This window comes from Egretta garzetta, unplaced genomic scaffold (assembly GCF_000687185.1).
Source record: "Egretta garzetta isolate BGI_Z169 unplaced genomic scaffold, ASM68718v1 scaffold297, whole genome shotgun sequence".
NCBI lineage: Eukaryota > Metazoa > Chordata > Aves > Pelecaniformes > Ardeidae > Egretta > Egretta garzetta.
Window position 1 is genome coordinate 39735 of NW_009260410.1, and position 23239 is coordinate 62973.

A 23239-nucleotide genomic window follows, 5' to 3' on the forward strand; every position below is an offset into this window, starting at 1 on the left:
CAGGGAGGCAGAGACTTGTCTGCAGCAGTGGGAGAAACTAAAGGGGTACACGGTATCTGAACACATGCCAGAGGGGTGCTGGGACAATTATTTTAGGGGATATCTAGAGCAGAGGCTTTTCATACAAGTCAAAGTCATGAATCAAACTTCCTTTTCTGTATATCTTTGTGCTACTGTTCAGTTGGGTAGCAGTATAAATCCAAAGAAACAACTACACTCTGTACGAGCGAGGTTGGGGTGAAACATGGGGACTGCTGAACGCTAGCCGACAAGCCAACGTTGGCAACGGCTGTGAGAACCTTGGGCAGCGGGAAAACATGATGCACATGCACTGGATTACGTTTTTCCTGATTCAGCAGGGAGAGAGAAGATGAAAAGCAGCAGGGGCTACGGTACAAGTTGAAATCCCTCTGGATGCATCCCATTAATATGATCGTGAGGAAAATGCGTGATCAGTCAAAGTTCAACTACTTGTTAGGAGGGCTGCTGGCTCCCAGAGGTTTCCCGATCCTTCTATCCAAAGACTGGAAGTTACTCATAGTTCCCTCACTCTATCAAGGTGATGTTTTCAGAAACAAGCAGGCAGCCAGCTGTCTCCAGAGAATAAAACCTGGAAAAGCCATAGACCACAGTATCCTCCACAAGCACAGAAATCCTCCTCAGTGGCCCACTACACACACAACAGGGCTGCTGCCCACAGACAACTTCCAGAAGCAGCACGTGTTGCCCAGGGGACTCTCACCGCTATCCCTGTGCCCTACCTTCATGACACATTTCTGAGCCCAGGACGTTGCCCTGCACCAGAGGAGAGGCAGTCCCCTCACCTCCAACACATGCTGAGCTACGGCTCTGTCCTGACCCCATCCCTCATCCGAGCTCTCCGGGCCAAGCACAATGCTGGTAGAAGTCCACCTCTGAAAGCCCCCGCTCCCCAGCCCTAGCCTTGCCCCTAAACCTCCACCTCCCATACAGCACAGTACAGGGGGTCCAAAACTCCAGCCTATTACACACAGCAGAGCAAAGTCAAGTCACTTTGTCTTCCCTTTTCAGTCAACAAAGACTCCTTGTATGAGAACATACTTACCAGCATGAAGGAGGGTTGCATAAACTAGTCCCATGGGAGAGCAATGTCATGAGCACAGTGTTGCAATATGTATGTTTTCATATTGAAAACCAAACTAGAAAAGTGGCCAAGGTAACACTTCGTGTTAGGTGGCGGAACTTCTCATCTCTGTTGAGAGTTCTAACCTAGAGAGACGGTAACCTAAACTCACAGCTTGTAATAACTTTGTTTGGAAAACAGAACAAAACAAAACAAAAAAAAATGCATGGAAAAAAACTAATACAAAATTAGTTAGAGTTTGTTCCAGTTCCTGACAGTTGTTCAAATTAGAAAAGACATAATAGAAGCCTCTGACTGGGTGTCACTGAAAAGCAATCAAATATTGATTAGACAAGGTAAGCATGGAAATCCCCTCCAAACTCAGACTGTCTCATTCTCAAAGAGGTAATATTACAAGGGGTTTAGGGGGAATGAGAAGGAGGATGTGCGGAAACAGAAGGAAAAATGAGTCAGCTGTAATCCACTGTTGCTTCAAGCAACGCCTCCATAGCCTTCCACCCACCTATTAGACCAGGTCCACTGAAATACCCAACCTCTGCACCATGGCCACGTAAGTCAACACTGAAATCTATCAGATGTGATGAAATTTCTGGACAGGAGAAAAGAAACAGTGCAGTTTTCAGACATTTCTCAGGGCAGTGAGTGTTTATTTTGAGGGCAGGGCTCCTGTCAGCAATGCTAGCTAAGAAGTAAAAAGGTAAGGAGTAAGACCTCCATCCCTGCAGGAGTCTATGTTGTGAATTTGAGTGAGGGTCATCAAATCTCCTACCCTGTCATGCATTTTTACCAACTTCTAAAAGTGCGGTAGATGTTTACATAGCATGGAGATCATAAATACCTACACGAGGACTGTCAAGACATGCGGGTAAAGGGGATATCAGCTTGCCGAGCTTTCAGATACACTGTTCTGTTTGAGGTGAGGAACTGCCAAGGTTAAGAAATCCAAATTCTGAAAAGTGTCATGGTATGTGAAATCACATCAAGGGTTTCTGGATTAAAATAATTGTTACGTTAAATTTGCTAGTCTGGGTAATTTCCAAAAAAATACTATTTTTTTTTTTTATATTAAGATCCAAGATAACAGAGAATCAACAGATGAAGGGTATTTTATCAGAAGCTATCCAGAATCTAAAGAGAAGGAAGAGAAATCTACCCACATGCCACCTCTGAGAAAAGAGAGAGCCAACAACCATAGGCATCATGTAAAAGCAGGCCTAGGAACGCTGTCACTTCACTGTGGCTAAGTGAGCAGGGAATAAGCACTGAGAAGGGAGCTAGAAATGTCCCCAACTCTCCTGAATCCTCAGACCTGGACCTGTAATTTCCTTATGTACCAGAAGGAAACCCTGGTTATTATCCTCATAGAGCTACTGCTCTGCTTAAGAGCCCCACCACCACAGTTTAGTATTCCAGCTAAAGTGGTGAAAATACTGTAAAACTCAGGTTCTGTATCACTGCCACTGTGAGACAAGCTAAATTTGCTAAATGGCTTTGTGACCCCACCCTTGTAAATCAGCTTGTTAATCATTATCGTCATAGAGACGATAAAGTCATTTTATAAGCCAACACTGAAGCAGTAACACTAACTACTTATGTAGGGGCTGGTGTATTTCTCTACAGATAACATTTATTAGAAGGCACTCTCTTTAAAGACACAGGCTTGCCTTGTAACCTTCTTCTGGAGCACCGAGCAAATCTGTTCCACTTATTCCTCCAGTCTGATTTACATGTCAGACACAAGTGACGCCTGGAGGGGATGGGTTAAGTGATATGAAATCCCTAAACCACCTTGAACTACAGGTTCAAATCTCAGATAGATTGTCCCATCCCCTCCTCCTAACAGAACAAAATTTATGATTATTTCTCAAGGCCAGACGCACACTTGGCTCTATCTGCGAGACAGACACAGACAGAATTTGCCAGGAGGCACTGACGCAATGCAGAAGAGACATGAAAAAGCCAAGAGGCACTGACAAAATAGAAGGGGTGGTAGACATGAAGCTCATTCACCATCCCCAATTATATACATTGAAGGGATAGAAAATCCTTTAATTATTGGGATTAGTGTCACAAGCATGCCTGGCAGAAGGAAGCCAGCTGAAGGAGCAGTCAACAATCATGCACAGCTTTCCACCATCCTCTAAAGCCAAGGTTTCTGCCTCTTTCTGGTTGTTTTCTTTCTACCTCTCCAGAAACAGCTAGTCTGAACCAAGCCTTTTGCTAACAAGCTCAGAGGTAAGCTCCAGCTTCACCTAGACTTCAGAGTAACACAGAGAATGTGCTTCCTGGACTGAATGGAAGGGAAAATAAAACCTGAATAGATCAGCTTGGATTCACCACTCTGCTCACTACCATCCAAATTCCACTGGTGGAAGCTTTGTGGAGGAGGACTACACACTCAGTAATCTTTCTTCACCTCCAGGATGGATGAGAAATACGCTTTTGAAAGAACTACCAAAAACTTCTCACCACAGAGATCCCACAACTCTCCAGAGCTCAAAACAGCTGGGAAGTTGTTCCTAAAGCCTGCCTCAGATCTCTTTTGCTGCAGTCAACTACCTTTGTTTCACATTCTACCTCCCATCCTTACATTGCACAATCTGTTTCAGAAACAATTTTCTGATGCATTCTCTTCTCTGTCACAGGTGATCTCTGTCACAAGCCAGGAAGAGCAAAAGCAGATTGGAGTGCAAGAAAGCTACTATGGTTGCCTTTACCTATTTGCTAACCAAAGAACAAGCAGGTATTTTCCACATTCGTTAAGTGTGGAGATTGGGCATGAAAGTGCAAAGGGTAAATGGAATCTCACCCTGCAACAGATTTCAGCAGGGTCAGGATTTCTGTGATGAAAACATGGACTTGGAGACAAGTATGCTACAATATGCTTAGCTAAGGATAATGCAAGCTGTAGAGAAAAGAAAGGGAAAAACACATTCCCTGGCTGGGAAGTTTCTAGTCATTTATATCTAGGGAGCAGACAATGCTAATTTCCTTGAGGATTTTTTCCCTTCCATTTGCCAGATTCTTAACACTGCGGATTCTTGTTACGATTTCAATGCACAATTAATCTTTAGTTCAGAGGAAAGGGAAATGGAAGGAGGAAGTATGATCATGAAGTAAAAGCCCCAGGGAGGCAGATATCAGATCTCAGCTCTGTCCCATCTTTTGTGCAATATACTGGTCTGGTCAGCTTTCCTTGCTCCATTTTGTCTCCCAGTCATCTCTTTCAGATTGCCTGCCTTGTTTATTTAAATTGCAAGTGACTTAAGGGAAGAATGATTTCTTAATACTTGTGTGTACGCACACTAGAATCAGCCACCACGCACTGCCGTAAAACAAATTAAAAAAGAACACAGCAGTAACTTCAGGAGAGCCCCATCTTTTGTTGCTACAGCCATGCTATGGGCCACAATCCCAGCTCCTGACAGTAAGGGTGGTACCACCCCATCCTCTCTCTCCTCTTCCCTGTACAGCCTTTGCAGGTCCCTGGCAGCCCCAAAGGCCTGTTCAGCCTGTGGTACGGGTGGCAGCAGGGTGGGCAGGAGCGGGTGAGGTCCGGGACTCCATTCATCCACTGCTGACGCCAGCGCGAGGTGCTGGCTCTGACACACACGACACCATTTTGCCATCGCTGGCCTTGGCACAGGCAAAGCAACGTCGCGCAGCCACGCGTCGTGCCGTGCTAACTCATGACCCACATGGGGCAGGCAACATCCCGAAAGGAAACCTGGTGATAAACTCTGCAAAGAACAAAAAAACCCCCACAAACCCAACCACCAAATAAATCAAACTAAAGCAGAAATGAGTGAGAATTTGAATAAACAGAAATAACCAGCTCCCTTTGACTTCTTTGCACCAGGCAGTCCGCCCTGGTGGCAGAGCCATTTGCTGTTCGTGGTCCTTCCAAACCAGGCCACTCAATATGTTGCTCTTTAATTTGATACTGAAGTTCTATTCCACAAGTTAGCCACTAACTATAATAGGCACTGGGAGGAGGAGGAAAAACAAAACAAGGTCAAGAGCAAATGCTGCTAATCTGTGACAAGCACATATAGGCAGGGGGCAAGGTGAAGACAAGTTTTACATTGGTTGGGTGAGAAGAACAAACTGGTGACAGTCCAAGCAAATTTATAGCAGGAGGCAGAAAGGATGACAAGGACCCTCCAAAGCCCTCCCCCACTCCTCTCATGGAAAGGACGACAAGCCTGAAATTTCAGCAGGTCTCTGGGTGCAAGCTGACACAAGTGAGAGAGAGATGGAATTGTCTCAGTATAAACAACACGCCTGGAAATGAGTCGTGCCAGCTCCCCAGCCAGCCCCGCAGCAAGGCTCCAGCCCCACGACCGCTGCCTTCACACTCACTGTGTTTCAATCATCTTTTCTCCTTTCTCCTTCCCCCAAGGTTTCCAGGCAGCTACATGTCAACTTTGTCACACCCCAAGTTCTCCTAATCTTGTTGCAGGGATGAATTATAGGTTGTTTTAAGAAACAGGTATTCAAGCAAAGGTTAAAGGCTGTTTTAATCAAACAAGGTTGAAAGAATACCAGGAATTTGGCTGGTAGAGAACAGAAAGCACTTTCCTTAAGCTTAAAAACATACGTGACTCTAAATACACACAAGCAAATATGCATTCAGGCAGAGAGTATATGTGTGCTTCACCCTCCCTCACCCCCCCTTTTTTTTTTTAAGATTAAGCAGGCAATTGCATGCAGAGGTATTAACTGACTCTGCATGCCCACTGAGCAAGATGTTATTTCATGAGTGATATCACAAAATTAGAAACTTTCCTGCCTTGCACAGGATTGGATCAGGGCATTTTAAGGAGGAGTCCTCTGAAGGATTTTAGAACAAGAAAGCAACATACCAAGAAAATGGCTAGGGTTACTCTGAAAAAAACTCTGTGAGTACAAAGTATATTTTTTAAAAAATTTTGAAAAAATGTTTCTTCTCTCCTCCAAGCAGGTAGCCCTGAGACAGTATTTTTTTTCCTCTGGAAATTTAGTTTCTTGGGATGTTATTCCTTGAGATATGCCCAGCTGCCTCTCCTGAATAGACATTTTATGTGAAGTACAGCAATGAGGTTAGAGCCCAATCTGTCACACTGCTAACCCTGATCTCTGGTACTGGGCCTTTCATTCTGCACAGCAAAAAAAGAACAGAAGAAACCTGGTTAGCACAAAGCACTAGAAAAGGGGTGGCTTATATTGCTACTGCCTCTTCCAGGGGCTGAAAAAATTAAAATATCTCTGGAGATCTCAACTCAGTAGCTCCTGCAAGCCACTGGCACCACTGCTGGCTTGTCTTAAACAGAGTTTCATTCCAAAAAGCCACACTTACCCCAAGCGGCCTAGATTACATATTCGCATGGAAAAGCACCACATGTATTTAATAAGCCCTGTTGAAAACTCTGGTTTCAAGCAGCGCAAAAACCAGTTCTGCTATTAAAAATATGTATTAACAAGCTGCTGTATCTCCACACTTTGCCTCCAAGACTTTAACATGCTTAACTCAGATGAACTCATCTTCCTGGCTGCCACTTGCCAAAATGCTCCTGGCCGGCTCTTCACCCACGAGCCTGGCCGGCTCTGCCATGCTCTCCACCTGACCACGAGCCACTCTGAATGACAGTAACTCCCTTCCCCAGCAGAGCTGCGGTAAAAATGAAATGCCAGTAAGATCATTGCCATTACCACTAATTGTAAGCAGAGCTGTCAGCACTTTGGGGAATTACACACACACCTGGGATACCAGCTAACCCAAAGTCTCCTGTTCTGCTGAAAGGCAGCTGAGTGCTAGCAAACTCCAGGGAGTGACAGAAATGAGTGATAAAGGAGCCACAGCCACAGGAAAGTACCCGAGCTGTTTAATTGCTGTTTTGCTATCAGACCTTTTAATATTTACGGAAATGTATATTGTGTGTTTTTCTCATCCTAGAACTATTTTCATAATACATTTGCCACAGTCATATGGGCATAGGTTGTAAAGGAAGGGCATAAAGATGGCTACTAGCATTATGTTGTTATGGTCCAAGATGCATGTTTACCTAGTTCAGCTACAGAATTATCCAAGTGCCTCAAAATCTTAATGTATTTAAATTGTGCAACATATTTAAAATAAGTCAGACAGACTACCCCTCCAAAGTGCTGGTTTCCCTCTTTTGAACTTAATTGTGTGTCCTGGTTTTGGCTTAGGATGTCTATTTTAAACATACACATAATAAAGTGGGACCCATTTTACCTTAATCCCATTAAAAATGACTTGGCCTCTGTGTCAGAGAAAGCCTGCAGCAGAGCTGGGAAGAGTCTCCAGATCTCATGCGCCTTAGGATGAGAACTGGACCACTGTACAAATTAACAAAGTGTACGCCTCTCACCTCCTCACACAACCATCTGTTTCTGTCAACCTCCTACTAAATATTTAAGAGCAGGGGCTGTACCTGGCACGTCAGCTAAAACCCACCACTGTTTTAAACCAGCTCTACTCTGAGCAATGTCTTCCAGCCTGTGGTCAGCTGAATGCTGGCAGAAACACACTGCAGGACTTGCATCTCTGTCACACTTGCTCTCAACCTTTGCTTGGGAGGCTGGGGATGCAAATCGATGTTTTCACAACGGTGCTGAACTCTGAACTGTGGCAGCTCTGGCACAGATGTGCCTGGCATTTTGCTGCCCTTGTTAAACACAGTGAACTCCCACAGAGAACTGCGACGACCAATTTTCAGCCATCTCAGCATAGCCAGGCCTGCCAAAAACCTAATTCTCCTTCTTATTTGCCACCTCCTGCCCCTCAAGCAACAAAAAAAAAAAAAAAAAGGGCTTGCCTAAACTTAAAAGGATCTGCTGGTACAGCTACATGGGTAAACCTCTTTGGTAAATACAAGTTTAAGCTGATCCAGCTTTTATTGAATCACTGAGTGAAACAAATGACAGCAAAAGACTTTCTCATTGATGTAACTGAGTTTGCATGAATGCTTTTACAGGTATGGCTATATCTGGTGTGGGGCGTGTTTGTCATGCAGCTATCCCAGTTACACTTCTAAAACTAGAGCAAGCCCAAAGTATGCAGCCAAAACCCAGTTTTGTCAATCAGTACAGCCACATGAACACTACTGGCTTTCACCAGCACAGGCATGGGGGTTAGATGCCCCATCCCATCATTTTGTGCATGAATAAAAAGGAACTGCTGGGCAAGGACACCACCAATGCTGCGCTTGGAAGCCATCAGGCTGTATGTTATAAATCTAAGCGGAGCATTTCTCAGTAATTGTATGAGGACTGAGTGATCAGAAAAGAAGTTCTACTTCGAAAAAAAACCCCACCAAACCAGCAAGTGAAAAGCCAAAAATAGTCCACATCTCCTTGCAGTCTTTGCTATTGTTGGGACTCATGAAACAACTTGTCTAAATCAACCGAAAGTTTTGCACGTGCAAAAATGCTAGAAAGACAGCATCTCCACTCTCCTCCTCCATCTCAGTCTAGGAAACTACAGGGAAGACCCAAACTTGCCATTGGAAAAGGAGGTGTGACGGAAGTACAGCAGGGGTTAAAAGCCTAGAAAAGTGAACGAGACCGAGACCTAACAATTTCTTTATTCTTCTAAGGCTTCCTAATCCAGATCTAACAATACGCTAGGCTCAAATTAGGTGGAACTTATGTTTCACTGACATTCATTTTTATTCCCTACATTTATGTTAGGGAACCTTATATGTGCAAAATCTTGAACAAAAACATTAAAATATTCATACTGGAAATGCTTCTGTTTGTTAGACCAACTGTTCACCTAGTCCAAAACCCTATCAGACACTGTAATCAGTACTATATATGTCAGAGGAAGATGAAATCATTGATCCATCTGTCAATAGGGAAGACATCTTCCTAATCCCCTCAGTAAATAATATGTCTATTCTGAAACCTTATAATCTCTTTATCTTACGTAGTATAACTGTGGACATTCTCATTATGGATACTTAATCCTCTCAAAGACGATAAACTTCTGGCCTCAGTAATATTACTGTGGCATTAAGTTCCTCATGCTCACTGTGTGTTCTGCAAAGAAGCATTTCCATCAAGGATTTTTATGCATATCTCATATTCACTGTATGACCTGTGCTATATTATTGTGAGAATAGGGCTCTCCTGTTCATCCTTTCTCTCCGCTGTTCTCCACATTGTTTGTAGGTTCATCTACAGGTAGATAGTCAGGAAAGTTGATCTGAAGAAAATGGATGTTTTAATTAAATTTTAACGGATTAGTTTATCTACAATGTTAAAATGGATAAATTATACTACATTAAATCCCTGTATGGACATACACATTCAGAATGAAAATGGCCTTAATACAATTTAGCTCACTTTGCTTCCAAAGTAAATGGAGATAAACCAAATGAAAGCCACTTATATTTTGAATAACAGTATTTACACAGTGATTCAATGTAATGCAACTCATCATTTTAAATTCAGATATTTCGTCACTTCTTTTTTTTTTTTCCTGAGTGTTCCTGTGTAAACAAGTCTTCAAATCATCATCTTTTTAAATCTATCTCGCTCACAATTTCCATCCTCAACACCCAGTCATTTTTGCTGTTACGTGGATCCTTTTTATTTTACCATACCTTCCGGGGGTAGTATAACCAGGACGAAATAACTGTCATGATTAAGAGTGCTTCTACAGTAATGACCATCACTGCAATAGTCTTTGTACACTTGTATATCTTGCCATTTAACATAAAAAACAGGCAAGACATTAGTTAACTCTCTGTGTGGATTAAGCACCTGTATTCTGAACTCATCACAATAGCCACTTCAAGTCTTTCACTTTAAAAGCGCCCCTTAATACGGAATTTTGTGCAAGTAGCAAGAACTAACTTTTCCTAAGAAATGCAAGAGTCTTGTCTGAGTCAGCTTCTGTCCAAATCAATGTTTAACAGTGTAAAAACTGTTAGTCTCGCCAACAGCAGCCCCACAGTCATACAAAAACGAATGGATGGTATTTCACTCCAGCTTGCATGAACTGTGTCCACGTGTCCATAAAGGCAGTGATACGACCATTAGTAATGTCAGCAGAGAAGAGAGTTCACACCTCCAGTAGGTTTAGGGTGAAGCTACCCTGGACCGTAACTGCACCATCAGGGACTATACTGCACATAAACAAGAGTAATCCATCTTTCCAGTGCACTATGTCTGCTAAACCCAGCAATTCCAGGAGTGAATACTTGCTTCGTAAAAACTGGAGGTCTCCCTCTTTAAAATCTTTAATTGATTGGAATAGCCCTGGATAAATTGGCTAACGGTGGTGTTACGGGTGCCACAGGGCAGATTACTCTCTGGGCAGATGACGCCAGGGAGGGTTGGAAAGCAAAGCAAGGGTAGCCAATGGGGCAGAATAGGCAAGCTGTCACACTTTGTGTTTCTGCTTGTTAAATCTGAATGCACCTAATTAGTTACCTCATCTGCTAACACCTCCAATAGAGGATTCTAAGAATATGTACCCCATGGGAATGCTCATAGATAATCTTGCTGTAAACTTTAATGTAGTCCCTGGTCTGCAATGGAACCTTGCTGGGGTACATGTGTGCATTTGTGTTTATTTTAAATAAACATGCACATACAAATAAAGGCCATCACTTGATGCCTCTTTGATTAAAGGTCAGGCCTACTCATATCTGCACTATGAGCATTTGTTAATAGTAAAGTACTAGCAAAACCACTACCTCACCAGGATTTGGTGAGTTTCCAGAATTAAGGACATTTTGTTCCAATTTTTTCCACTCTGCTTTTAAGCTCACAGTTAAGGTCTTCCCCAGAAGAGCCCTGTTCAAATGGATCCAAGCGACAACCATCCCCAGACCATCAGATAGCCCAGGTATGTACTCTGCCACATCCATAAGGTCTAGGCATGGAGCTCTGATAAGCTTGGAAAGAGATTTAACTTGGATTTCATTTTAGAATAGTATTATATGCTGCTTCATCTACTGGCAAACAGGCATTTCAACTTTTTTGCACCTAAGAACAGACCCTCATGCCACATTTTTGAAACTCAGCTGCTTGGTAGGAAACAACCCATGTTTCCTAGGATCTTTAAAGAGAACTTGGCTAGGAAACAAATCAGAATTGAGCTGGGACTAACCAGGGTAAAGGTTGCTTATATCTGCAGATTACCCCTCTCTGCTTTTCTAATTCACTCACCATGCCTTATCTTTCCATTAATCTTTAATAAACCTTTTAGTTAATTCCCCAAACACACACAATCTACATGACAGCAGGATACAGTGCAAAAGCAGCCCATGGATATGAGGAAATAGTCAGCAGAGGAATTAAAAGGAAGGGAAACTTTTAGGATTAAAAACCACCCAACCTGCAGGTCAGTAGAAAATGATGAGCAATTGGGAGAAAGCAGTAGTAAGGGGCAAACCAGGGAGGAGGCAGGGGTTGTAAGGCTGTTAAGCGTTTCTCTGGCTGTTGGGTTCATTTTCTCAATGGGGCCCTCCTCCCCTTTCCACTCTGCTTCCACTTTGACAAAAACAGGCAATCCGATTTCAAACTTGGAGCCTCTGAAATGTGGAAAACCCTCTCCAGGCTGACAACAAAGATATAGCTAGATTAAAAGGTAAATGCAATTTAACCCACCCCAGCAGAAATGGTAATCATATTATATTGCCTCTAAATATGGTAAGTTTGGGGCTGGGGCCCTCAGGGGAAGAGAAGGTGTCTTGCAAACATGAACACAAAGAAACATGCTAAAGGGAACTGCTAAATCAATGGATGAATTGTGACTTCTACCCTCCCTCCCTCCCACAGCGTGCTTGATAAGCTGCTGATTGCTTCTAAAACATCTACTACCAATGTCAGGAACTGATTAAGCAGCTTACAAAGCACCGGGGGCTAATAGACAGGCCCACCAGGGAGACTGCAGCTCTGGAGTTTAAGTAGCTTGCTTTTTCATGGCTTGATTATTAAAGATGAGATAGCAGAACATGCTGAAAAGATGAGGAAACAGTTTTAGACCTCAGATGACTGTCCTTTTTATTTTATATTTGGAATCACTTCTACCCCGTGACTTCACCAGCCAACAAAAGCTGTGTTTCCTGCAGTTCTGTAGTCTCCAGCTCTGAGGGACATTCTGAACTACCTCAACTTAAATGTGTCAACTGAACATCTGTTACCGTGCAGAAAAGGCACCACTAGACAAGGGAAACATCAGTGGAAGAAGCTTAAAATAATGTGTTTTACGTATCACTGGCCATGGCATTAGAGTGTGAACATATACGTGCCCAGGTCAGCTAGCGCATCTTACCTCATTGCTTCCTCCATCTGAGCACTGCAGCACATTCACCTTAGATCCCCTATCCTCTCTTTTCAGCTCTTTTTGCCAAATTCTTCTTGTTTCATTCTGGTACGTAATAAAATTCTGCTGTCCAGGCAGGTGTACTGCGAGGTGCTTGCTTAGTTCAATTGATATCAATGCAAAGACACATTTTGCTGGCACCTTACCTCTTCTGCAGTCACATCTGTCACAGTAACGCTGCACGACTTAACTTTCTGTAGCAGGCTTGCTGAGGTTTTTGTGGTTTGCTTGTTTGGTTTTTTTTATTATTTTTTCCCCTCTTGTGGTAATGCCTAGCAGACTTTGTAAATAAGCATGTTGCACTAGGGACTGTACAAACTCATAAATTCCTAATAACTATTCTTTCAAGCAAAGAAATAAATACTACTTGTCACCTGTAGGCTGAGCTTTAGATGAGCCTTCATTGATCAGATGAAAGATTTCTCACAGCAAAGTTCTCTTTGCAGACTGCAGTTTTCTTTCGCAGCCTCTTTCCAGCCCCATTTCAGCACTGACGCTCTAGGCTTTCTCTCTCTCATCGCTAACCAATGACCCTGTTAACCCATTTTTATATTAAACTATAAACCACAGAGATGGTTTGGAAGTAAAGCTATTTATGCTACGATTAGCTAGAAGGAGGAATGTACAATTAGCACTGAAGATGAGAACAGGCTTGATGTGTAACGAGTGGAATTAGTTGAAGAAACTTACCTGCTGAAGGTCTGCAAGAGAATAAAGATGGATTTGCTGGAGAAGATACTCTCTGGGAAAGATCCTGGAAAAGAGAAAAAATGGATGTGTGTCACACCTTTTTGACTGGGAAACTCAAAGATTTCCTCTCCCCACCTAAAGACTGCAGAACAATGATGCTAGAGAGAGAACTTGTCAGAAACATAATTATGTCATCCTGTAGGCACCAGCTACTTTTACAGCACCCCTCATGAGCACAATTCCACAATAAGAATGAATACTGTGCCAGTGTCATTCTCCAACTGTCAGGTAAGCATGTATCATGACATTTACAGCCACTGAAAGCTCATCCTGAGCACAGAGGGTGTTTCTTTAAACAACCCAGTAATAAAACCAAGCAACTCAAACTACAGAAGTATTTCTTATGGTTTTTAGTACAAGATTCCTGGTCTGCTAGAAAGCTGTAATAGTTAATTTCAGATGTGATTTATGGTTTTGTAACTGAAATAACTGTATTGGGAAAAATGTCATGCAGATACTGTTCTTCCAACATAGAGTCGATTGATATCAATTCCCTTTTGCATACAGAAATATATCTATTGGTACAGACTTTATAGTGACTTATTTAAGAAAGGCATATTTTCGTTACATAAACCAAGGTTTCAGGCAAGACCATCGATTATCCACTGACAGACCTGTTCAGTAAAGCTAAATTACAGAAACCTGAACATAGAAGAGATGTCCTAATTAGAGTGACTGGCAGTAAAATGAAAAACTGGGTTAAAGCAACATTACAGAGAAAAATGCACCTTGTAAAGGTAAGCAGGTATTAGCAAGAAAAGTTTATAAAAACCTATGTATCTGCCATAAAGATGTCAGGCAGAGAAGAACCACATCTAATTAAAATGTCTATCTTTGTGTGCATACTCATAGAAACAACCAGCCAACCAGCTTTATTTTCCATCCATACAGAACAAATATAACACCACGCTAAGGTATCGTGGGCAGCGGAGAATCACATCACCCTCACGAAAAAAGCAATCAAATATCTCAAGAGGTGCAACTATTTTACGCTACGTATTGCTTAGCGAAGAAGTTGTGAACTCAGTTCCTACATTACAATCATGCAGTTTTAAGGCAATACAGAAGCGAAATTCTTGATGTTATTAAATGCAAGAACAAAGCTCTGGCAAAGACGGTGAGTGATACAAAGTCTCACACTCCTTTTGTACTTTTCAAAAAGACCTAAGCTTTATTGGGGTGGGAAGGGAAAAATCCTGCAAGCAAGGCACTAACAGCTGGGCACTTGGCAATCTTATGGCACTCTTCTGGAGCAGGACTGTGCCTTTGCTCCTCCTCACCAAGCATGTCCACTCTTACCCACCTAATTCTCAGCTGCAGGCTCACTGGGATACTGCATTTTCCCCTTTCAGTTCTGTAGGCTTCTATTAGAGGTGAATGTGTTTCAGTGAGCCTGCTGCATCACACCTTCATAAACACGTTTGGTACAAAGACCACTAGAAACCAGTCAAAATCCACATATCAGACAACATATGACAGTGGGATTCCTCATTTGCACACAGAAGACTTATTAAAATTGATTGCTAAGGAGTCTGAGCAGCATTTTGAAGCCATTAGTATTTTTCAGCTCTGATAGAATTTCTTTCATTACAATTTCCCCATCATTCTCCCCTGATCGCACAGGCAGGCACTAAACAGTGCGGCAGCTTTGCCAGGAACTGTATTATTTGCTGATGCCCTTACAGCACTGCTAAGGAAAATAATTAGCTAATGAAAGATTTCCTTTTTCAGGAAATAGCCTGAATAGCCCATAAGGCGGAAATTGTCAACGACTAATATCGATGACTAACATCACGTTCCCCCGCCTTGAAGGACTGCATTTTATTTCCTGCAAGTCTAACTCCTAATAAAAAGTGTGCAGATGAAAAGCAAACTCATGATCGAGGGCCTTCCTTTTTGGGGGGTCTCAGCCAGCACAGGCCCTCGTGACAGTCATCGTCTCCCTGTACCTCTCCTCCTCCCTGAGCTATGTTAGCTTGCAGCAGCAGCTCTGCAGAGCCAGCATCCAATGCTCCTCCTCCCTTCCAAATCTATTTCCAGGAAAAGAAGTAGGCACTGCCCTCCCAGTCTTATGCAAGACACAAAGACACATGCACCCAGCCGGCACTCAAGTGAGAGGAGTGCTTATTTCCATTGCTATGGAAACTGAGGCATTAAAAAACCCTCAGTAAGTAAGGCTGGTCCAGCTTCAGATGTGCAGTCCTTCTATTGACTCGAAAAATCACTATTCGGTTGTGGTGAGTCACAGAAAAACGGCTGAGCAGCCAGAGTTCACATGTGCAACAGCATTTACAAAATTTCTTACGAAGCAACCAGACCAGTTCGTGTATGGTTCCCAATACACGGAGAGGTGCAAAACACTCCCTCAACACCTGCCCACGTCACCAAAGGTGGAGAGCACACAGCTCCATGAGTGTGAAACCACTGAAATAGCCTAAAAATAGGCAGCTCAGTCCCTGATAATTTAAAATATAAATGATGCACCCTTACCACACCTGTGGTGAGCTGAGTGGCTGTTTCAAAAACACATCTTGCTGTGCTCCGTATCTGCAATTCAGGTCTCCTCCAGAAAACTTCTATTAGTCCCATTTGGAAAGAAAAACCGAAACTCAGCAACTACCTGAACATAACTGTGAAGCCACCTCCCCAAAATGCATCTGTTTATTGACAGTTTTGTCAGCCGCTAGTGGGTGGGGAACAAGAGCATAAAAGGCACCAGAATGTCAAACTCAAACACATTTTCAAAAAACCTCATCATAAAACGCAAGCACTTCAGTGGAGGCAGGATATCCACACAGATCAAGTAGTCCAGTGAGCAAGAAAATAAATGACAGCCAGTTCCCAACTGCTTGCTGGCCTGCGCAGGTCATCTGAGCCTAAGGAGGAGATGGCTTCATAGAAAGTCTTTTTCAGCAGGGGGCACACACAGGACTAATTCAGAGCCTCTTGCTTCTCAACCCAGACACTTCCTCTCACGTAACTAGTAAGAACGTAGTATCTTTGCCATCTCCATCCTTATGTCAACTGCAACTGAAATTGGCCAAAGGAAGCCAAAGTCAGTACAGTACAGCAGGCAAAATGGGGCTCACGCAAACACCATGCCATTGCATTAGCATCCGGACAAAGTACTACATGGCATCCAAATCAACCTAAAATCACATTTGTGTCTAAAAATCTGACACAGACCACAGAGCAGGCTAAGGTAACTACACTTAAAAAACCACTTCACTAGAAAATACGTATTTACTTTCTGCATGAGATGGAGCTTTGCACATGCTTGGGTTAACATAAGGCTGTGATCCAAAAAGACCAAAACGTATGCTTGCTTTTTAGTTTTCCCTTGATATAAAGGTCCTTCACAAACAGCAAATGGGAGATCTCCCATAAGTTATTTGAAAGCAAAATAAAAGATGTCAGTTTTGTAAATCTTTTGATTGATGCGCAATAACAAACTGGATTTTTTTTTTTTAAAGTTGGTCAATTAAAAGCATTCAATAAACAGTGTCCTTTCAGTCAAACCTTAACACAGAAAAAGACTGGAGTGAGCTAGACAGAGGTCAAACGCAAGATGTTAAGACTCAACACAATAAAACCTCAAACCTCTGCTGCTTCAGAATGTGACCTGTGACCCTTGAGAGGCAAATGGTATTGACTGCACATCCCACTAAAAGCACCTCCTTAAGCTTTCACAGTTTGGAAACTCCCGGGCCAGTTTCACCATCGATGCAAAACAGAACAGTTGTGAGTCACAGGATTGCTGTGCTGTAAACCCTGGCTACCAGTCAGGGTTAAGCCTGCAATGAACAAACCAAGTTCAATGCTAACCAGCCCTCTCGCTTTGCCAGTTCCTGTGAACAATGAAATCCAAAGTCCCACTGGTTAAAGGTCTCTAAATTGCTTTATTGTTATGTGCTAGAAATAAAAGTAATCAATACAAGCAGGAAAGAAACCCACCATTGGAGACTTTCGATGCAACTAAAAAGAGAGAATTGAGCATTCTCAGATTGTGATTATTATTCTTTTTTGTTTGATAGTTTGTAATCTGAAGCGTAAGCGTCAGGCAAGATAGAACCAGAAATTTCATCCGTTCCCTTTCCGGATGATCTTATCAGGTAAGTGTTTGCACAAACAAAGGTTATCTTTTAGTGTCCTCCTGCAAACAGAACCACTGATAAGACTTTGCTTTTTGCATTTGCACAAAGTGTGTAGTCATGGTGCTTTGTTAGCACTAAGTAATTGCTCTGCATTTAAAGCCTGTTTATCATCAGCTTAGGTAATTTTTCTCCAACGGGTTAAATACCCTGACAGCTCTGCTAAAGCTACAACCAATTAATCTGGCCAAGACTGACACTATAACCAAAGTACAAATGTGATAAGCAGAGCGAACTCTTCCTTTTACAGCAAAATCAAAAGAAATCAAGTTAGCTGGCAGGTGGGCACAACCAAGTCTTTTTTTGTACCAAAAAGCCTGCTGACACCTAGGATGGAAGGGGGCAGGGGAGGGGAAGCCAGCACCACGATTTCGTGTGCCAGCCAGGAGCGTCTTGTTTGACCAGGTTGAGAATTGTGTGACTGAGCTCTGACTCACCGGGAGACGCAGATGCACCAGTCCAGCACGCGGCCACATCCAGACGTCCTCTCCACCCCTCTGCAGGAAGCTGCTACACCCACAGCTGGCACAGCACCGCAGGTACCAAGTCCATTTCCTCAGCCAGCACAGTTCATACCCTGGCACTGCAACTTACACTGCCACCAATTTACTTTTAAGCTCCTGCACCACGCTGCAAACTGAAGCAGCTGACAGGCAAGGACATGCCAGTTACCGCTGTTCCCCAATTTTTTATTTATTTTTTTTTTTGCCCCTTGGACGGGGGGCAAGAGGACCCTCTGAGGTCCGTGCAGTGTGCACCAGCCACAGCTGGGGCTGCATGCATAGCACATGGGCAGGAACTGCATGCGCTCTGATCTCATTGACAGGAGCTCAAATTTTTCGGAGCTACTATTTGATTTTAAAAGTACAGAGGGATATCAGTGAATTGCCAGTTATCCCAAATGTACGTGGCAGGGTAAATGACATCTCTTGCTAGGTTTTCTCTCGCAATTCATTTGACACTGAATCTGTTCATTTAAGGTAGAGGTGAGGGGAAAAGGTAGGATTTTTTCCAGTGTTGCTAATTCTTATAGTTTTAGTCAGGCCTTTGATTTTGCATTTCCTGGGAAATCTCAGCTCCTGAAAGTATGTTGGGAGAGGAGAACCCCAACTTTCCAGCCAAAAAAATTACTCAGGGAAGTGGGGCCCTGGGAAACCTAGTGATTTGAAAGTCAAAAGGTAATAATAAATTAATGAATTTAAACCAAACCAAAATACTACTTATTTATTTAATTCTTGTGGTATTATAGCAGATTAATGATTTTTTTCTAATTCTATGGGTTTGGCTAAAAAAGCGTTTGCGAAACATTTCACATTCGTGAGGTATGAACACTCTTCTGGTTATGTTCTGGGAGCAGCCATTCCTAAGTATCTTCAGCCCACACTAAGTGCTCAATTTATTAGCAAGCGTGTCCAGGTAAGGTATTGTTTCATGCTGTTATGAAATTCCCCATAAGCATCCCTATGTTAAAACAGTTACTCTTATCATCCATCAGCAATCCTGATCCAGTATATAAACTTTCAACTAAAACGCAGTACACTAACTCTCTTTCCTCTGTGGTTACTTGAGCAAGGTTACGGTAACATTGTGAAAGGCAAGAATTACTACAGATCCAACTCAAAATCAAGTACCACTGTTACTAAAAGCAGGATGCAGAGAATTAGAGGCACACAGTTTCATTTTGAAATCAAAATAGCTTAGATCCCCCAATTAACTTGAAGAACAAGAAAATGCTCTCCGTTTTAGTCAGGCATTTCTGAACCCTTGCAGTTTGCTGCTGGAAGTTCTGACATAAAAACACAGGGACAAAATGGCACAAGTCATATTTAACATCATGTCCACATCTAACAGGAACTTCTCTTAAAATCATTATGTTTTTTTAAAGCAATCTAGTCTCAAAAAGTGAATGGAAACTACCATTTTGAAAGATGTCTAATGTTACTGATCTATTTGACAAGGAGATGCAGGTGTGCCTCTAGACTGGAAAATGCTAACATGAACTGAAAGACTCATCTGTCCTCTGGAAAACTTATCATATATACTCTGGCTTGTTCCTCAGCTGGACGCTTACCATGGTAGAGTGCTGGCTTGTGCTTTTAACCCTTCCTTGGCTTGAACAGACAGCAGTACTGCCTCCACCCTGGCTGCTCTGGCACACATCTTGGTGCTCCAGCTCTGTTTGTTATCCCTAGCTGAAACAAAAGCTCAAAGTCCACCTTCACTCCACCCCCTACAATTTTAGCCAAATGCTTTTTTAAATGTTAACTTGCAAGGACCCTGCATGCACGGTTACTTCTTCAAAAAGACACAAGAGTTGAAGCAAAGAGGTGGTTTGTTTGCAAGAGCTCCATCAACAGGCATTCTTTAAGTTCAGCTACTGCAATGACTACATGAGTGTAAGATCTATATAAACCAACAAATGGCTCGTGCATACTTCTCTGCATTTATTTTTCTCATCTTTCCTCACTTTGGGGTGTTGTTTGTTCTTAACACTGGACCCACTCAGGATATCCAGATATTCTCTTTCAATGAGTTTCTCTCTTGCCCTCTTTCCCATCACCCATACAACAAATTTTCTTCTTCTGTTGGTCTTGCCATTAACTCAGAGCCTGAAGTGCTATGAAACCACATCTTTCTGTTCCTTTCCTGCTCGGACTTTCTTTTTGCAGTCTACTACTTCCATACATTGTGTCTTCGTTCTCCTGCTTTAGGATTTTCCACTCTTCAAATGGCCTACCCATTGCAAAGAAAATGGAGAAAACAGCCTCCTTTGACAGTCTGCTCATGACTTAATGACCTTCTGTTGTCCTTGGTCTGAAAGATGACATGGCCCCAGCTTCACATACATGAGGTATTTGGTGGTATAGTGATTGCATAAGATCAATCAGGATTCCTGTGATGTGTTTAGACAGGTTCCCCAATTGCCACACAAATATTTTGAAAGTAATCTACTCCAGTGTCAGAAGTGATATGTCTAAGGCCTCACTGTAGGAAGTGACAGGACCCTATTGTTCAGTATAACTGAATTTGGGCTTGTTTCACGTCGTGCTGACAGACCGGCAGGCTCAGCCAGGACTACACATCTGTGGCACTGGAGGTTTTTCTTTAACCTACCACTAGGTAATGTATCCAGCACTGGAGTTTTGCTAGGGTAAAACTGATGTATTGCTGTTCTAGAGCTGATAGACAAATGGTATCAGACAGAGATGAGTAACCAGAGAGAAATTTTTCCATATAGTTTCTCACCACCATTCAGAGATTTACTTACAGAGTGAGGACACTGCAATGAGCATTAATATATAGGGGAATGTGCTGCAGAACACTTACCTTGTGTCGCTGTCATCTGTCTAAAATATCTGGGCTAGCAACACCTGAATTGCAAGTTTAGGTATATGGCTGAGAGAGCAGAGCAGAGAGCCCAGAGAGAGCTCCAAGGTTGACCTGGGTTAGCCTACTCTACTGTAGACATGGAGGTACCTGAAGACTTCCCAAAAAAAAAAAAAAAAAAAAAAAAAAAAAAAAAAAAAAAAAAAAAATCATTCTGACAGCTCCTTGACCTGAAGAGCCTTCAACCATGAAAAAAGAACAGGAAAAGAGGCTGTGGCATATGGACAGTTAGGGTGTCTTATGTCTAGAGATAAAAGGAAGAAAGCAAAACCAGAATAAAACTTGCATCATTCAGCATAGCTTCACAGAATAACCTCATTATTTAATGGACTCAGAGATTCTCACTGTTTCCCAGCTATCAATGTTACTGACTCCATCTTGTTTGCCTGTGCCATTCATTCATCATTCACCATCCCACAATCTGCAGGTGGTGGCAGGATCTGTACAGCTCCACTTGCACTAATTCTCTGTTGGCTCTTGGTTTCGGTCTTGTGTGTTTCTGCCCGAACAGCATCCACACAAGCAAGGCAACCAAAACAAGTGAGAACTTGTTGAGCAAAGACATTTGAGGGAAATTATGTCTGTTGCAATACTGAGGTGACAGCCACAGCAAACTAGGCATAACAATGTCCCTTGTAAAACAGGGAGCTCAGCAACATGCTTGGAGTCTCAGCTGGCTAATCTCAGAGGAACACTGCTGATACGCACCGGTGGAGGGCCTTATTTCTCCTCCCAGCCAAGTCCGAGTTCCTTTATTTTTTTTTCCCTTGCAAATATAAAAAGAGCTTAGAATCCAGTGGAGCAATAGGTGAGAACAAAGTATTATAACTGATGAAGACCACTCTTACTATGAGCCTTCTAAATACTTTTAGGATTTCTTCTGCTTCTTTTCCTTCCTTCCTTCCTTTTTTTCTTCCTTTCTTTCTACTTAGTCACTTGCTTCTTCAAAGTTCACGATGTAGTTCAGCCCTGAGTTCTCTGCTAGATGCCAAGTTTCAAAGTTCCCAAAGTACCTATCTATGCACACCAGGCATTATAAATAACATTTCCACATTTAAGCCAACTGGATTCTGAGCTAGCCTGGTTTATAGCCATCTGGAATTCTTCAGAAAAAAGTGACTTGTAAGCACTGTAAACAGTTTTGTCCTCACAGAGGACACCAAGAGTTTCCAGCTTCATTGCCATCTTAATTTTGTGATCTGGGTTCAAGAGCAAAGTATAGATTTAAAGAAGATGATAATGCAAATAGTATTAATAAAAGAAACCTCAGAGTGATCTGCTTTTCCCTAATAAGGCAGGCTTTATCAGTGTCCCAAAGGCAGCAAGGTGCCAATACAATTAATCAGTCTGTTTTTAGTTCTCCCTAGAGAGAGACTTAACAGTTTGTTTCAGTCTGTTTATATGGGTCTGACAGGTCTTTAAGATGCTATGTTCACTTTCTTGTGATTAATAGTCATTCACATACTAAGGTGAAGCCCAAGCAGAAAAAGAATGTTTTTAGAGCGGGACAGATAACTGGATTCTCTCCCCCAGCCTTCACTTCTAACTAGGAAACAGTACTAAATTTAGGAATGCTGTCTCACCATATTGTTTAAACTCCTTCTTTTCTTGCAACCTGCCCATGTCATGAGCCAAAGGGAAATTTAAATCACATATTTTCTTCGTTTACTTTTCAGCTGTGCTCTATAAAGCCATCACAATGACAGTGAATGTCTGCACACTGTGATACTACACGCAGAAAGCAAAGCCATTGGGACCAGTTTTGAGGACAGAATAACTTCTTCTGGGAAAAGAACTTTTACTCCTTTCCATCTCTGCAAACGTCTTAGGGGACATCTGAGGGACCAATGGAGCACCAAACCCATCCCGACAGAGACTTTACAGACCAAGAAGAATCTGGACTCTGAGATGTGTTTTGCAGATTCATTCAGTGGCTTTTACAGCAAGTCCTATCAAACTGCAGATGCTTCCCCAGTACAAAAGCAAATCCCTCTTGGGCTGGGGTACTCCTCTCTACCACAGGGAGCTTTAATCGGAGACGGTGTGAAGGAACCCTTGGATAAGAGAAGGGAGTATTTCCCAGTTTCCCCTTACACCATTCTGGGTGTTTCATTTTGACACAGGGAGTTTTCTCCTCTCTCCTCCCTGCCCCAAGAAAAGGCCATGCACACATTTCTCTGCTAATTTTTGTCCATTCTCTCTTCTTTCCATTTCCTCAGCACTTGTCATCTCTCCTTTCTGGAGGTAGGGTTTGGGGCTCCCTCTTTGTCCTGGTTTCTTCATTAACTCTTAATTTCCTGAGACCCCTTCCCTCTATGAACCTCTTCCTTCTCCTGGCTTTCCCTCATCTCTTTGTCTCTAGTCCATCGATTTCTCTGCTTAGGTCTCCTTTGATCACTCTTCTTTCACTCTCTTACTCAAGTCCATTCAGTCTCATGCTTCCTCCTGTCTATTTTAATCAGGCCATTCTTTTCTTCAGCATTA

The 23239-nt window shown here is 42.5% G+C and overlaps 1 protein-coding gene across 1 annotated transcript in view; it reads right to left on the bottom strand.

Moving 5' to 3' along the window:
* Window positions 1-23239, bottom strand: part of PLEKHM3 (pleckstrin homology domain containing M3) — a 75210-nt gene that overhangs the window by 16813 nt on the left and 35158 nt on the right. Inside the window, exon 5 of the mRNA XM_009643545.2 lies at window positions 13158-13221. Within this exon, the coding sequence (XP_009641840.1) occupies window positions 13158-13221 (64 nt within the window). The remainder of the gene's footprint in view (window positions 1-13157; window positions 13222-23239) is intronic.